This window comes from Dermacentor albipictus, unplaced genomic scaffold (assembly GCF_038994185.2).
Source record: "Dermacentor albipictus isolate Rhodes 1998 colony unplaced genomic scaffold, USDA_Dalb.pri_finalv2 scaffold_401, whole genome shotgun sequence".
Taxonomy (NCBI): Eukaryota; Metazoa; Arthropoda; class Arachnida; order Ixodida; family Ixodidae; genus Dermacentor; species Dermacentor albipictus.
The window spans coordinates 11546-27795 of NW_027225955.1; the positions used below are offsets into that span (position 1 = coordinate 11546).

A 16250-nucleotide genomic window follows, 5' to 3' on the forward strand; every position below is an offset into this window, starting at 1 on the left:
CAGGCAACCAGTCATCACACAGGGCTCGTTGCACTGCTCCCGGATGGTCGTTGTGCTGCTCAGCATACAGTCAACCGCATTTCTTCGCTGCTGGCCTCCGTTGTCGCGATCTCACCGCTGGCAACCAGATGTTTGATCCGCACCGATGGCACCGGCTGTTGGAACCTCAGTGCTGACGCCCGTTATTGCAACTGGGTCGCAAGCCCCAAGGGTAGCGTAGGCCTGGCGGCCTGGGGCACACTGGAAGCATCCGAAGGTCCCAGCAAAGCATGAGGCGACTGCTAACAGAACAACTTGTTTATTCTAGCATCGCAAAGAGCGGGCGGTCAGGTCGACCGAAGTAGAGAGACGGGAGAGCACGTTACTCGACAGCAGAAATCGGAGCCTCTCTCCTGGCGTCCGGGGGCAGCTGCTCTTATACTCTCGGACTTGAGAGCAAGAGGGAAGGTCACGGGACTACACCACGTGACAGCGGCGACGGACGGACGGAAAGACACGTTGGAACAAGGAGGTGACGCATCAGCCGGGCCGGCGCCGGACAGACCTCCTCGCTTCACACTGGGGGAGCTCCTCTCCCCGGCTGCCGCGCTTTGACAAGCGTGGGCACACACACACACACGCACACACAAAGACACGTGGCACTGATCATGCCGGGACGCGCTCGGCGGGGCGCGCTCGCGGCCGCTCCGAACGGGCCAAAATGTCCGCCGCTTGAAACGAAGCTCCGGCGTACGTTGCATCCGCGCTGGCTTTACCGCGCGTCGTAGGCGAAACGTAACAATGCAAATGGTGCTTTTGGCAGAACGCGCGTGTGGATTTCTACCAAACGACGTGAAAAGCATGCCAATGCTGCTCTTTTTAGAACCCGCACATGGATTTGTGCCAAAACGCGTTTTAAGCATGATTATGACACTTTTGGTAGACGAGTATGCAGTTTTCTGCAAAACCACACGATATGCATGCAAATGGTGCTTTTGGCAGAACGCGCGTGTGGATTTCTACCAAACGACGTGAAAAGCATGCCGATGCTGCTCATTTTAGCACCCGCACATGGATTTGTGCCAAAACGCGTTTTAAGCATGAATATGCAACTTTTTGTGGACGAGGATGCAGTTTTCTGCAAAACCACACGATATGCATGCAAATGGTGCTTTTGGCAGAACGCGCGTGTGGATTGCTACCAAACGACGTGAAAAGCATGCCAATGCTGCTCTTTTTAGAACCCGCACATCGATTTGTGCCAAAACGCGTTTTAAGCATGAATATGACACTTTTGGTAGACGAGTATGCAGTTTTCTGCAAAACTACACGATATGCATGCAAATGGTGCTTTTGGCAGAACGCGCGTGTGGATTTCTACCAAACGACGTGAAAAGCATGCCAATGCTGCTCTTTTTCGCACCCGCACATGGATTTGTGCCAAAACGCGTTTTAAGCATGAATACGCAACTTTTGGTAGACGAGGATGCAGTTTTCTGCAAAACCACACGATATGCATGCAAATGACGCTTTTGGCAGAACGCGCGTGTGGATTTCTACCAAACGACGTGAAAAGCATGCCAATGCTGCTTTTTTTAGAACCCGCACATCGATTTGTGCCAAAACGCGTTTTAAGCATGAATATGACACTTTTGGTAGACGAGTATGCAGTTTTCTGCAAAACCACACGATATGCATGCAAATGGTGCTTTTGGCAGAACGCGCGTGTGGATTTCTACCAAACGACGTGAAAAGCATGTCAATGCTGCTCTTTTTAGAACCCGCACACGGATTTGTGCCAAAACGCGTTTTAAGCATGAATATGACACTTTTGGTAGACGAGTATGCAGTTTTCTGCAAAACTACACGATATGCATGCAAATGGTGCTTTTGGCAGAACGCGCGTGTGGATTTCTACCAAACGACGTGAAAAGCATGCCAATGCTGCTCTTTTTAGCACCCGCACATGGATTTGTGCCAAAACGCGTTTTAAGCATGAATACGCAACTTTTGGTAGACGAGGATGCAGTTTTCTGCAAAACCACACGATATGCATACAAATGCTGCTTTTGGCAGAACGCGCGTGTGGATTTCTACCAAACGACGTGAAATGCATGCCAATGCTGCTCTTTTTAGAACCCGCACATCGATTTGTGCCAAAACGCGTTTTAAGCATGAATATGACACTTTTGGTAGACGAGTATGCAGTTTTCTGCAAAACTACACGATATGCATGCAAATGGTGCTTTTGGCAGAACGCCCGTGTGGAATTCTACCAAACGACGTGAAAAGCATGCCAATGCTGCTCTTTTTAGCACCCGCACATGGATTTGTGCCAAAACGCGTTTTAAGCATGAATACACAACTTTTGGTAGACGAGGATGCAGTTTTCTGCAAAACCACACGATATGCATGCAAATGAGTGCTTTTGGCAGAACGCGCGTGTGCATTTCTACCAAACGACGTGAAATGCATGCCAATGCTGCTCTTTTTAGAACCCGCACATGGATTTGTGCCAAAACGTGTTTTAAGCATGAATATGACACTTTTGGTAGACGAGTATGCAGTTTTCTGCAAAACTACACGATATGCATCCAAATGGTGCTTTTGCCAGAACGCGCGTGTGGATTTCTACCAAACGACGTGAAAAGCATGCCAATGCTGCTCTTTTTAGAACCCGCACACGGATTTGTGCCAAAACGCGTTTTAAGCATGAATATGACACTTTTGGTAGACGAGTATGCAGTTTTCTGCAAAACTACACGATATGCATGCAAATGGTGCTTTTGGCAGAACGCGCGTGTGGATTTCTACCAAACGACGTGAAAAGCATGCCAATGCTGCTCTTTTTAGCACCCGCACATGGATTTGTGCCAAAACGCGTTTTAAGCATGAATACGCAACTTTTGGTAGACGAGGATGCAGTTTTCTGCAAAACCACACGATATGCATGCAAATGACGCTTTTGGCAGAACGCGCGTGTGGATTTCTACCAAACGACGTGAAAAGCATGCCAATGCTGCTCTTTTTAGAACCCGCACATCGATTTGTGCCAAAACGCGTTTTAAGCATGAATATGACACTTTTGGTAGACGAGTATGCAGTTTTCTGCACAACCACACGATATGCATGCAAATGGTGCTTTTGGCAGAACGCCCGTGTGGATTTCTACCAAACGACGTGAAAAGCATGCCAATGCTGCTCTTTTTAGCACCCGCACATGGATTTGTGCCAAAACGCGTTTTAAGCATGAATACGCAACTTTTGGTAGACGAGGATGCAGTTTTCTGCAAAACCACACGATATGCATGCAAATGGTGCTTTTGGCAGAACGCGCGTGTTGATTTCTACCAAACGACGTGAAAAGCATGCCAATGCTGCTCTTTTTAGAACCCGCACATGGATTTGTGCCAAAACGCGTTTTAAGCATGAATATGACACTTTTGGTAGACGAGTATGCAGTTTTCTGCAAAACTACACGATATGCATGCAAATGGTGCTTTTGGCAGAACGCGCGTGTGGATTTCTACCAAACGACGTGAAAAGCATGCCAATGCTGCTCTTTTTAGCACCCGCACATGGATTTGTGCCAAAACGCGTTTTAAGCATGAATACGCAACTTTTGGTAGACGAGGATGCAGTTTTCTGCAAAACCACACGATATGCATGCAAATGGTGCTTTTGGCAGAACGCGCGTGTGGATTTCTACCAAACGACGTGAAAAGCATGTCAATGCTGCTCTTTTTAGAACCCGCACACGGATTTGTGCCAAAACGCGTTTTAAGCATGAATATGACACTTTTGGTAGACGAGTATGCAGTTTTCTGCAAAACTACACGATATGCATGCAAATGGTGCTGTTGGCAGAACGCGCGTGTGGATTTCTACCAAACGACGTGAAAAGCATGCCAATGCTGCTCTTTTTAGCACCCGCACATGGATTTGTGCCAAAACGCGTTTTCAGCATGAATACGCAACTTTTGGTAGACGAGGATGCAGTTTTCTGCAAAACCACACGATATGCATGCAAATGACGCTTTTGGCAGAACGCGCGTGTGGATTTCTACCAAACGACGTGAAAAGCATGCCAATGCTGCTCTTTTTAGAACCCGCACATCGATTTGTGCCAAAACGCGTTTTAAGCATGAATATGACACTTTTGGTAGACGAGTATGCAGTTTTCTGCACAACCACACGATGTGCATGCAAATGGTGCTTTTGGCAGAACGCCCGTGTGGATTTCTACCAAACGACGTGAAAAGCATGCCAATGCTGCTCTTTTTAGCACCCGCACATGGATTTGTGCCAAAACGCGTTTTAAGCATGAATACGCAACTTTTGGTAGACGAGGATGCAGTTTTCTGCAAAACCACACGATATGCATGCAAATGGTGCTTTTGGCAGAACGCGCGTGTGGATTTCTACCAAACGACGTGGAAAGCATGCCAATGCTGCTCTTTTTAGACCCGCACACGGATCTGTGCCAAAACGCGTTTTAAGCATGAATATGACACTTTTGGTAGACGAGGATGCAGTTTTCTGCAAAACTACACGATATGCATGCAAATGGTGCTTTTGGCAGAACGCGCGTGTGGATTTCTACCAAACGACGTGAAAAGCATGCCAATGCTGCTTTTTTTAGAACCCGCACATGGATTTGTGCCAAAACGCGTTTTAAGCATGAATATGACACTTTTGGTAGACGAGGATGCAGTTTTCTGCAAAACCACACGATATGCATGCAAATGGTGCTTTTGGCAGAACGCGCGTGTGGATTTCTACCAAACGACGTGAAAAGCATGCCAATGCTGCTCTTTTTAGAACCCGCACATTGAGTTGTGCCAAAATGCGTTTTAAGCATGAATATGACACTTTTGGTAGACGAGGATGCAGTTTTCTGCAAAACCACACGATATGCATGCAAATGGTGCTTTCGGCAGAACGCGCGTGTGGATTTCTACCAAACGACGTGAAAAGCATGTCAATGCTGCTCTTTTTAGAACCCGCACATGGATTTGTGCCAAAACGCGTTTTAAGCATGAATATGACACTTTTGGTAGACGAGTATGCAGTTTTCTGCAAAACTACACGATATGCATGCAAATGGTGCTTTTGGCAAACGCGCGTGTGGATTTCTACCAAACGACGTGAAAAGCATGCCAATGCTGCTCTTTTTAGCACCCGCACATGGATTTGTGCCAAAACGCGTTTTAAGCATGAATACGCAACTTTTGGTAGACGAGGATGCAGTTTTCTGCAAAACCACACGATATGCATGCAAATGACGCTTTTGGCAGAACGCGCGTGTGGATTTCTACCAAACGACGTGAAAAGCATGCCAATGCTGCTCTTTTTAGAACCCGCACATCGATTTGTGCCAAAACGCGTTTTAAGCATGAATATGACACTTTTGGTAGACGAGTATGCAGTTTTCTGCACAACCACACGATATGCATGCAAATGGTGCTTTTGGCAGAACGCCCGTGTGGATTTCTACCAAACGACATGAAAAGCATGCCAATGCTGCTCTTTTTAGCACCCGCACATGGATTTGTGCCAAAACGCGTTTTAAGCATGAATACGCAACTTTTGGTAGACGAGGATGCAGTTTTCTGGAAAACCACACGATATGCATGCAAATGGTGCTTTTGGCAGAACGCGCGTGTGGATTTCTACCAAACGACGTGAAAAGCATGCCAATGCTGCTCTTTTTAGCACCCGCACATGGATTTGTGCCAAAACGCGTTTTAAGCACGAATACGCAACTTTTGGTAGACGAGGATGCAGTTTTCTGCAAAACCACACGATATGCATGCAAATGACGCTTTTGGCAGAACGCGCGTGTGGATTTCTACCAAACGACGTGAAAAGCATGCCAATGCTGCTCTTTTTAGAACCCGCACATCGATTTGTGCCAAAACGCGTTTTAAGCATGAATATGACACTTTTGGTAGACGAGTATGCAGTTTTCTGCACAACCACACGATATGCATGCAAATGGTGCTTTTGGCAGAACGCCCGTGTGGATTTCTACCAAACGACGTGAAAAGCATGCCAATGCTGCTCTTTTTAGCACCCGCACATGGATTTGTGCCAAAACGCGTTTTAAGCATGAATACGCAACTTTTGGTAGACGAGGATGCAGTTTTCTGCAAAACCACACGATATGCATGCAAATGGTGCTTTTGGCAGAACGCGCGTGTGGATTTCTACCAAACGACGTGAAATGCATGCCAATGCTGCTCTTTTTAGAACCCGCACATGGATTTGTGCCAAAACGCGTTTTAAGCTTGAATATGACACTTTTGGTAGACGAGTATGCAGTTTTCTGCAAAACTACACGATATGCATGCAAATGGTGCTTTTGGCAGAACGCGCGTGTGGATTTCTACCAAACGACGTGAAAAGCATGCCAATGCTGCTCTTTTTAGAACCCGCACATGGATTTGTGCCAAAACGCGTTTTAAGCATGATTATGACACTTTTGGTAGACGAGTATGCAGTTTTCTGCAAAACCACACGATATGCATGCAAATGGTGCTTTTGGCAGAACGCGCGTGTGGATTTCTACCAAACGACGTGAAAAGCATGCGAATGCTGCTCTTTTTAGCACCCGCACATGGATTTGTGCCAAAACGCGTTTTAAGCATGAATACGCAACTTTTGGTAGACGAGGATGCAGTTTTCTGCAAAACCACACGATATGCATGCAAATGGTGCTTTTGGCAGAACGCGCGTGTGGATTTCTACCAAACGACGTGAAAAGCATGCGAATGCTGCTCTTTTTAGCACCCGCACATGGATTTGTGCCAAAACGCGTTTTAAGCATGAATACGCAACTTTTGGTAGACGAGGATGCAGTTTTCTGCAAAACCACACGATATGCATGCAAATGACGCTTTTGGCAGAACGCGCGTGTGGATTTCTACCAAACGACGTGACAAGCATGCCAATGCTGCTCTTTTTAGAACCCGCACATGGATTTGTGCCAAAACGCGTTTTAAGCATGAATAAGACACTTTTGGTAGACGAGGATGCAGTTTTCTGCAAAACCACACGATATGCATGCAAATGACGCTTTTGGCAGAACGCGCGTGTGGATTTCTACCAAACGACGTGAAAAGCATGCCAATGCTGCTCTTTTTAGCACCCGCACATGGATTTCTGCCAAAACGCGTTTTAAGTATGAATATGACACTTTTGGTAGACGAGGATGCAGTTTTCTGCAAAACCACACGATATGCATGCAAATGGTGCTTTTGGCAGAACGCGCGTGTGGATTGCTACCAAACGACGTGAAAAGCATGCCAATGCTGCTCTTTTTAGAACCCGCACATGGATTTGTGCCAAAACGCGTTTTAAGCATGAATATGCAACTTTTGGTGGACGAGGATGCAGTTTTCTGCAAAACCACACGATATGCATGCAAATGGTGCTTTTGGCAGAACGCGCGTGTGGATTGCTACCAAACGACGTGAAAAGCATGCCAATGCTGCTCTTTTTAGAACCCGCACATCGATTTGTGCCAAAACGCGTTTTAAGCATGAATATGACACTTTTGGTAGACGAGTATGCAGTTTTCTGCAAAACTACACGATATGCATGCAAATGGTGCTTTTGGCAGAACGCCCGTGTGGAATTCTACCAAACGACGTGAAAAGCATGCCAATGCTGCTCTTTTTAGCACCCGCACATGGATTTGTGCCAAAACGCGTTTTAAGCATGAATACGCAACTTTTGGTAGACGAGGATGCAGTTTTCTGCAAAACCACACGATATGCATGCAAATGACGCTTTTGGCAGAACGCGCGTGTGGATTTCTACCAAACGACGTGAAAAGCATGCCAATGCTGCTCTTTTTAGAACCCGCACATCGATTTGTGCCAAAACGCGTTTTAAGCATGAATATGACACTTTTGGTAGACGAGTATGCAGTTTTCTGCACAACCACACGATATGCATGCAAATGGTGCTTTTGGCAGAACGCCCGTGTGGATTTCTACCAAACGACGTGAAAAGCATGCCAATGCTGCTCTTTTTAGCACCCGCACATGGATTTGTGCCAAAACGGGTTTTAAGCATGAATACGCAACTTTTGGTAGACGAGGATGCAGTTTTCTGCAAAACCACACGATATGCATACAAATGCTGCTTTTGGCAGAACGCGCGTGTGGATTTCTACCAAACGACGTGAAATGCATGCCAATGCTGCTCTTTTTAGAACCCGCACATGGATTTGTGCCAAAACGCGTTTTAAGCATGAATATGACACTTTTGGTAGACGAGTATGCAGTTTTCTGCAAAACTACACGATATGCATGCAAATGGTGCTTTTGGCAGAACGCCCGTGTGGAATTCTACCAAACGACGTGAAAAGCATGCCAATGCTGCTCTTTTAGCACCCGCACATGGATTTGTGCCAAAACGCGTTTTAAGCATGAATACGCAACTTTTGGTAGACGAGGATGCAGTTTTCTGCAAAACCACACGATATGCATGCAAATGGTGCTTTTGGCAGAACGCGCGTGTGGATTTCTACCAAACGACGTGAAAAGCATGCCAATGCTGCTCTTTTTAGAACCCGCACATCGATTTGTGCCAAAACGCGTTTTAGGCATGAATATGACACTTTTGGTAGACGAGTATGCAGTTTTCTGCACAACCACACGATATGCATGCAAATGGTGCTTTTGGCAGAACGCCCGTGTGGATTTCTACCAAACGACGTGAAAAGCATGCCAATGCTGCTCTTTTTAGCACCCGCACATGGATTTGTGCCAAAACGCGTTTTAAGCATGAATACGCAACTTTTGGTAGACGAGGATGCAGTTTTCTGCAAAACCACACGATATGCATACAAATGCTGCTTTTGGCAGAACGCGCGTGTGGATTTCTACCAAACGACGTGAAATGCATGCCAATGCTGCTCTTTTTAGAACCCGCACATGGATTTGTGCCAAAACGCGTTTTAAGCATGAATATGACACTTTTGGTAGACGAGTATGCAGTTTTCTGCAAAACTACACGATATGCATGCAAATGGTGCTTTTGGCAGAACGCGCGTGTGGATTTCTACCAAACGACGTGAAAAGCATGCCAATGCTGCTCTTTTTAGAACCCGCACATGGATTTGTGCCAAAACGCGTTTTAAGCATGAATGCAATATCTTCCTGAATGACATTGTTAACATAAACAAAAATGCCAAATTCATCATATACGCTGACGACACGAGTATGCTTTTTGCTGGGAAAAACATTCAGGATCTAATAGTGTCTTGCAATACAACAATGGTCACACTGGAAAAATGGTCGAAATCGAATGATATGCGCGTGAATGAAAAGAAGACAAAAGCCGTAATATTTCGCCCGAAAAATAAGCCGGTTCCTATTCACAGTCATATTCTATATAATTCTCGACCTATAGAAATAGTTAATCATTTTAAATGCCTTGGAGTTATATTTTCTTCAACCATGTCATGGGAACACCATGTAACTCACGTTGTCAAACAACTGGCTAGAGTAGTGGGCATGATTGGTTGCACACGGCACATTCTTCCGACGTCACTCAAACTAACTCTTTATCACGCACTTTTTTATTCTCACGTAAATTATTGTCATCTTGTATGGGGAACTGCCACACATTCTTGTCTTCGCAAAATACACATGCTGCAGAAAAGGGTCCTTCGCTACGCCTTCAATGTTAGCTATGGGTCACCCAGCAAAGGTCTCTTTCTTACAGCCGGTGTGGTCCAAATCTATGAATTATATCGATACCGGCTGAGCATTTCTTACAAAACAGAAATAAAAAATGGTACAAACCATATTCGACGATTGGCAAACTTGCAAGAGAAAATTACTAATTACCCTTTCAGACAACCCGAACAATGGATGGTGCCAACAGCACGCCTAAACTCCGGGCAAGAACGTTTGCAATTCACACTCCCTTCCCTTCTGAACGCTTATACATTTCATTTCATTTTCATTTCATTTATTAATACTGTCAGCCTCATTGAGGGGCTATAACAGGAGTGGAAGAAACGGAACTGAAGAGCAAAATAAGTAGTACAGTACATATTGAAAAACCATGGTTACACATTAGTTAAGAGGAAAAAAAAAAGAAAAGAAAGATCATCTCGTGAAGTGCACACATAAACAAAAACAAAAATGCATCACTCAGAAATCAGAACAGCAATCTTATACAGCAGCAATCTGATCTCTTCGCCCTATGCTAGTGCCATAGATGAAATTTTCTAAGTGGCGTAGGAACTCGGCTAATGATGTCGACCGAACAGCAGAATCTGGAAGAGAGTTCCAGTCTCTACAAGTTCGGGGAAAATAACTAAACTTGAAACAATTATTTTTTATAGTCGGTAATGGGATAAACTTACTATGTCGATGCCTTGATGTTTCATTAGTTTTGATCTCAAAGTAATCTGATTTATTTATTTTGAGATAATTATTGATAATGAGGTAAAGAGTTTTTAGTCTTTCATATCTGGTTCTGGTTTCTAGCATAGGTAGTTGGGCTTGTTGGCAGAGTTCTGTTGGAGAGTGGTTCCGGCGGTATTTATTAAAGATAAACCTTACAGCGAGTCGCTGAATCCTATCAAGCTTGTGACAATTAGTTGCAGTGTGAGGATCCCATATTACTTTAGCATATTCGATTATCGGTCTGACTACGGTTTTGTAAGCGAGGCACTTTACATCCGGAGTAGCACTGTGCATGGTGCGTCGCAGGTACCATAGTGTTTTAAAAGCTTTGGAAATGACAATTTCAATGTGGGTGTTCCATCGTAGATCTGATGTAAATGTTATGCCTAGGTATTTATACTGATTGACTCTTTCAAGCATATAACCGTTGATTTGATAATTGTAGTCAAGAACGTTTTTCTTTCTAGTTACTGACATGAACACAGACTTTGTAAGGTTTAACTCCATCTGCCAGTCGTTACACCATTTCACTATTCTTTGCAAGTTTAAATTTAGTTTAATCTGATCATCAACTGTATTTACGGTATTGTACATCACACAGTCGTCTGCAAAAAGTCTTAATGGAACATCAATGTTACTTTGTAAATCATTAATAAAGATCAAAAATAGGAGTGGGCCTAAGACGCTACCTTGCGGTACACCAGAAGCAACGGGAAGTATGCTGGACTGACAACCTTTAACAGTTACATACTGTTCACGGGAGGATATATACGCAGAAAACCATTGTGTGAGTGTTCGATTTTGAAAGACCGCATTTATCTTATGTAACAATTTTTGGTGCGAAACTTTATCAAATGCTTTTGCAAAGTCAAGGTAGATAATGTCTGTTTGACCACGTGAATTTATTGTTTCTGCGAGGTCATGAACTATTTCTATCAGTTGGGTAATCGTGGACAGTCCCTTTCGAAAGCCATGCTGACGATAATACAGGATATCATGCTGGTCGAGATAGCCGAGTAGGTGTTTGGATATGATGTGTTCAAGTAACTTCGAAACTGTACTAGTGAGCGAGATCGGGCGATAATTACTAACAGAATTATTTCCGCTTTTATGAACCGGTATAACTTTTGCTCGCTTCCAATCAGTTGGAAAGCATCCGCTACTCAAAGAAGACTGAAAAATTTTGGACAAGTATTTAGATACCCATTCAGCGTATCTATATAAAAACTCATTAGGGATACGATCTGGACCTTGGCTTTTCTTAATGTCAATATGTAATAGCAGATTTAAAACACCTTGCTCGTCAATATGTAAATCAGCAATAGGAGGTCTTTCAGTGTCAACATTAAAAGGAGGCAGTATACCATTATCACGTACGTAAACAGATGAAAAATATAGATTAAAATCTTCAGCACGCTTATGGGCGTTCTCCTCGGTCTGAGCAGGGTGCAGAACTTTAGACGGATTTATATAGCGCCAGAATTTGCCAGGTGACTCGCGAAGAAATTTTGTGAGCGTCACATTATAGAATCTGTCTTTTGATTCCTTAAGAAGTCTCTTTAAATCCTGACTCATGCGGCGAATACATAGTTTATTTTGGGGGTTTGGGTTGGGTGAGTAAGCCTTACGTTTGCGTTTAAGTCTTCGTTTGAGATGAAGTATATCTCTGGTTATCCAGGGATTCTTTTTATTCGTGCGCTTAGTTTTCTTAGGAATAAAGTGATTAAGGCACCGTTCTGCTAATTGCGAAAAGAATTCCCATAGTTGGTCCGTGCTAGCACCTAAGTCATACAGCTGCATAAACTCTGAATATGAATAATCAAGACAGTCTATCACAGCAGCGTCATCAGCGTCATGAAAATTAAAGAAACTTTTTTTGGACGAAGTACTTATGACATCTGGTGATGCGTTTAATGACAACAAAACCATCCTGTGATCTGACAAGCCCTCCAGTGTTTCACATTCGCAGACAGAACTGTGTATTCGTTCGGAAACAAAAATTAAATCAAGTATGGATGATGTTGTAGGACATATCCTTGTGTAACCAGACACAACTTGAACTAAATTATGACAAAAAGCCAGTTCAAGTAACTGCTCACAACTAGGCACTTCTCGTGTTCCAGGCAATTGCGAACACCAGTCAATGCCGGGTAGGTTGAAATCCCCAAGTAACAATTTCCTACTATCCTGAGGCAGGTAAGTGTCCATAAATGTTCGTAGATTTACCAGGACGTCCAACGGAGCATTTGGAGCCCTGTAAACACCCCCAATGAAGACTGTTTGTGTATCTAATTTTATCTTGACCCATAGTGCTTCTACGCCATTCACATCTGGAAGTACAGAAAATGCTATGTTGTCTTTGATAATTATCGCAACTCCCCCCCCTCTGTCTTCTCGATCCCTTCTTACTATTTTATAGTTCGGAGGGGTGACTTCAGTGTCGAGTACATCCTTGTGCAGCCAAGTTTCGGTGACTACTATTAGGTGAGGTTCATGTTCTATGATTAGGCTTTCTAATTCGACAAGTTTATTTAATATACTTCTGGCGTTCACATTTATAACTTTGAACGGTTTTGACCCTATGTTCCTGCGTCAATTGCCACTCCCAGAAGGGGTATGGCATTTGTACCTTTGTTTCGTAGTTTCATCCCAGGCGTAAAGGATTTTGTTCACCTTCATCTTATCGAATACCATCTTTACCTTGGCCCCGTTTTTCCTTTCGTCAACAGTGGTATTCCAGAGTTTTTTCCGAATATCATGCACTCTTTTAGAATAGTCCTCTGAAATGCTTATTTTCCTTCCTTTAAGCTTGTAGCAATTATTCATAATCTTGGTTTTTTCCCTAAAATCACCAATCCTAAGGATAACTGGACGATGATTACCCGGATTCACCTTACCAAGACGGTGTATTCTCTCAATGGTACTTAACTTCTCTCCGAGTTTTGCCTCAAAAACGTCGTCATTTACTTTTTTCAGCAATGTTTCTTCGTTTTCATTCGCTTCTTCCAGTATACCCCTTACAATCAGGTTGCTACGCCGGGATTGATTTTCCAAGCCATCGACTTGTTTAGCTAGTGCATCAATTTCCGCCTGACAATCACTCATAGTAGACTCAATGTTTGATAGCCTTATTTGGGATTTCTCTAGGACCACGAGTTTTGCTTCGATGGAATCGAGTCTTGTTTGCATTTTCACTATACCTGCCTCAGACGAAGTTTGTTTTTCTTGAATTTGAGTAACTTTGGCCAAAATATCTTTTTGGGTTTGTAGAATTTCATTTAGGGTGGCTTGAGAAATAGGCCCCGGGTTTTCCTCTACATCCCCTGATAGCTTAAGTAGTATGCATGCCATTGAAAAGCAGTCGCAGACACAATCAAGCAGCACTTGTGGACACGGCAGCACAACTAAACAAAGGTAATCACCACGAAAACCGTATCTTTTTGCACTAACCTGCACATACAAAGGCACTTCAGGTGACATCGTCCACGGCAGGGCTGCCGTGTCCACTGATGATCGTAGGTCTCGGTAGCAGATTTATAGCTGGCAGGCTCCGTGACGTATCACGATGGAGTGACGTCACTGTGCTCATCGATGGTGCGCAGAGGCCGTTTTCCACGAGGCGATGATCAGTCATATTTGCTGCACGGCGATGGGCGTCGGCGATGAATCCAGGAAGCTGCCACAGCATTTCGTCGATCGGAGCCAGGGAATCGGAGCGCTGCCGTCCAATGTCCCCCATAACCGGCGATGTGGCGGAGGCTAGGATGAGGATCGACGCGCAAACCTGCACATACAAAGGCACTTCAGGTGACATCGTCACGGCAGGGCTGCCGTGTCCACTGATGATCGTAGGTCTCGGTAGCAGATTTATAGCTGGCAGGCTCCGTGACGTATCACGATGGAGTGACGTCACTGTGCTCATCGATGGTGCGCAGAGGCCGTTTTCCACGAGGCGATGATCAGTCATATTTGCTGCACGGCGATGGGCGTCGGCGATGAATCCAGGAAGCTGCCACAGCATTTCGTCGATCGGAGCCAGGGAATCGGAGCGCTGCCGTCCAATGTCCCCCATAACCGGCGATGTGGCGGAGGCTAGGATGAGGATCGACGCGCAAACCTGCACATACAAAGGCACTTCAGGTGACATCGTCACGGCAGGGCTGCCGTGTCCACTCGCACATCGAATCTGCACATTTTGACTTATTCACCTGTACTCATAAGGTATTGCGTAGGATGTATATAGAAGGTAGCTCCGAACAATTTTCATCTTCAATTGTGCCAAAATAAGTATTTGCTTCTGTATCTAATATTTCATGTATGAGAGTGTGATAAGTAATAACAATCTTTTTATCCCTGTGTTTACTCAGTACGCTTGAAGTGCTCTTGCGATGTATAGCATTACATTTTTGTTCTTTTGTTTCGTTTATACGACACCTGAAGTTGAGTCGTTGTTTGTCTTCTGCTGCTGCCTGTAAAATGGGGGCTGCGGCTTTGTCAAGCTGTATTTTTTACAGCTTTTTCTGCAGCTCCTCTGTCCATGTATCTTTGAGGCAGAAATAAACTTTATTATTATTATTATTATTATAATATGACACTTTTAGTAGACGAGGATGCAGTTTTCTGCAAAACCACACGATATGCATGCAAATGGTGCTTTTGGCAGAACGCGCGTGTGTATTTCTACCAAACGACGTGAAAAGCATGCCAATGCTGCTCTTTTTAGAACCCGCACATGGATTTGTGCCAAAACGCGTTTTAAGCATGAATATGACACTTTTGGTAGACGAGGATGCAGTTTTCTGCAAAACCACACGATATGCATGCAAATGGTGCTTTTGGCAGAACGCGCGTGTGGATTTCTACCAAACGACGTGAAAAGCATGCCAATGCTGCTCTTTTTAGCACCCGCACATGGATTTGTGCCAAAACGCGTTTTAGGCATGAATACGCAACTTTTGGTAGACGAGGATGCAGTTTTCTGCAAAACCACACGATATGCATGCAAATGGTGCTTTTGGCAGAACGCGCGTGTGTATTTCTACCAAACGACGTGAAAAGCATGCCAATGCTGCTCTTTTTAGAACCCGCACATGGATTTGTGCCAAAACGCGTTTTAAGCATGAATATGACACTTTTGGTAGACGAGGATGCAGTTTTCTGCAAAACCACACGATATGCATGCAAATGGTGCTTTTGGCAGAACGCGCGTGTGGATTTCTACCAAACGACGTGAAAAGCATGCCAATGCTGCTCTTTTTAGCACCCGCACATGGATTTGTGCCAAAACGCGTTTTAGGCATGAATACGCAACTTTTGGTAGACGAGGATGCAGTTTTCTGCAAAACCACACGATATGCATGCAAATGGTGCTTTTGGCAGAACGCGCGTGTGGATTTCTACCAAACGACGTGAAAAGCATGCCAATGCTGCTCTTTTTAGAACCCGCACATGGATTTGTGCCAAAACGCGTTTTAAGCATGAATATGACACTTTTGGTAGACGAGGATGCAGTTTTCTGCAAAACCACACGATATGCATGCAAATGGTGCTTTTGGCAGAACGCGCGTGTGGATTTCTACCAAACGACGTGAAAAGCATGCCAATGCTGCTCTTTTTAGAACCCGCACATGGATTTGTGCCAAAACGCGTTTTAAGCATGAATATGACACTTTTGGTAGACGAGGATGCAGTTTTCTGCAAAACCACACGATATGCATGCAAATGGTGCTTTTGGCAGAACGCGCGTGTGGATTTCTACCAAACGACGTGAAAAGCATGCCAATGCTGCTCTTTTTAGAACCCGCACATGGATTTGTGCCAAAACGCGTTTTAAGCATGAAT

General features: G+C 44.4%; 1 protein-coding gene across 1 annotated transcript; it reads right to left on the reverse strand.

Moving 5' to 3' along the window:
• Positions 1–11300: 11300 nt before the first annotated feature.
• LOC135918015 (uncharacterized) lies at positions 11301–14578 on the reverse strand. The gene is made up of 2 exons (XM_070530571.1): positions 14194–14578; positions 11301–13859 (listed from the first exon to the last, which is right to left on the reverse strand). Exons 1-2 carry the CDS (start codon positions 14554–14556, stop codon positions 13002–13004), a joined length of 1221 nt encoding a protein of 406 aa, XP_070386672.1. The 5' UTR covers positions 14557–14578; the 3' UTR covers positions 11301–13001.
• Positions 14579–16250: the final 1672 nt, after the last annotated feature.

Excerpts from the sequence above, each read along its gene's own strand:
- LOC135918015 (XM_070530571.1), bottom strand. The coding sequence starts at position 14,556 with ATGTCACCTGAAGTGCCTTTGTATGTGCAGGTTTGCGCGTCGATCCTC. Across the intron at positions 13,860-14,193 it reads AAGTGCCTTTGTATGTGCAG|GTTAGTGCAAAAAGATACGG; the intron begins GTTTGCGCGTCG and ends TTGTATGTGCAG.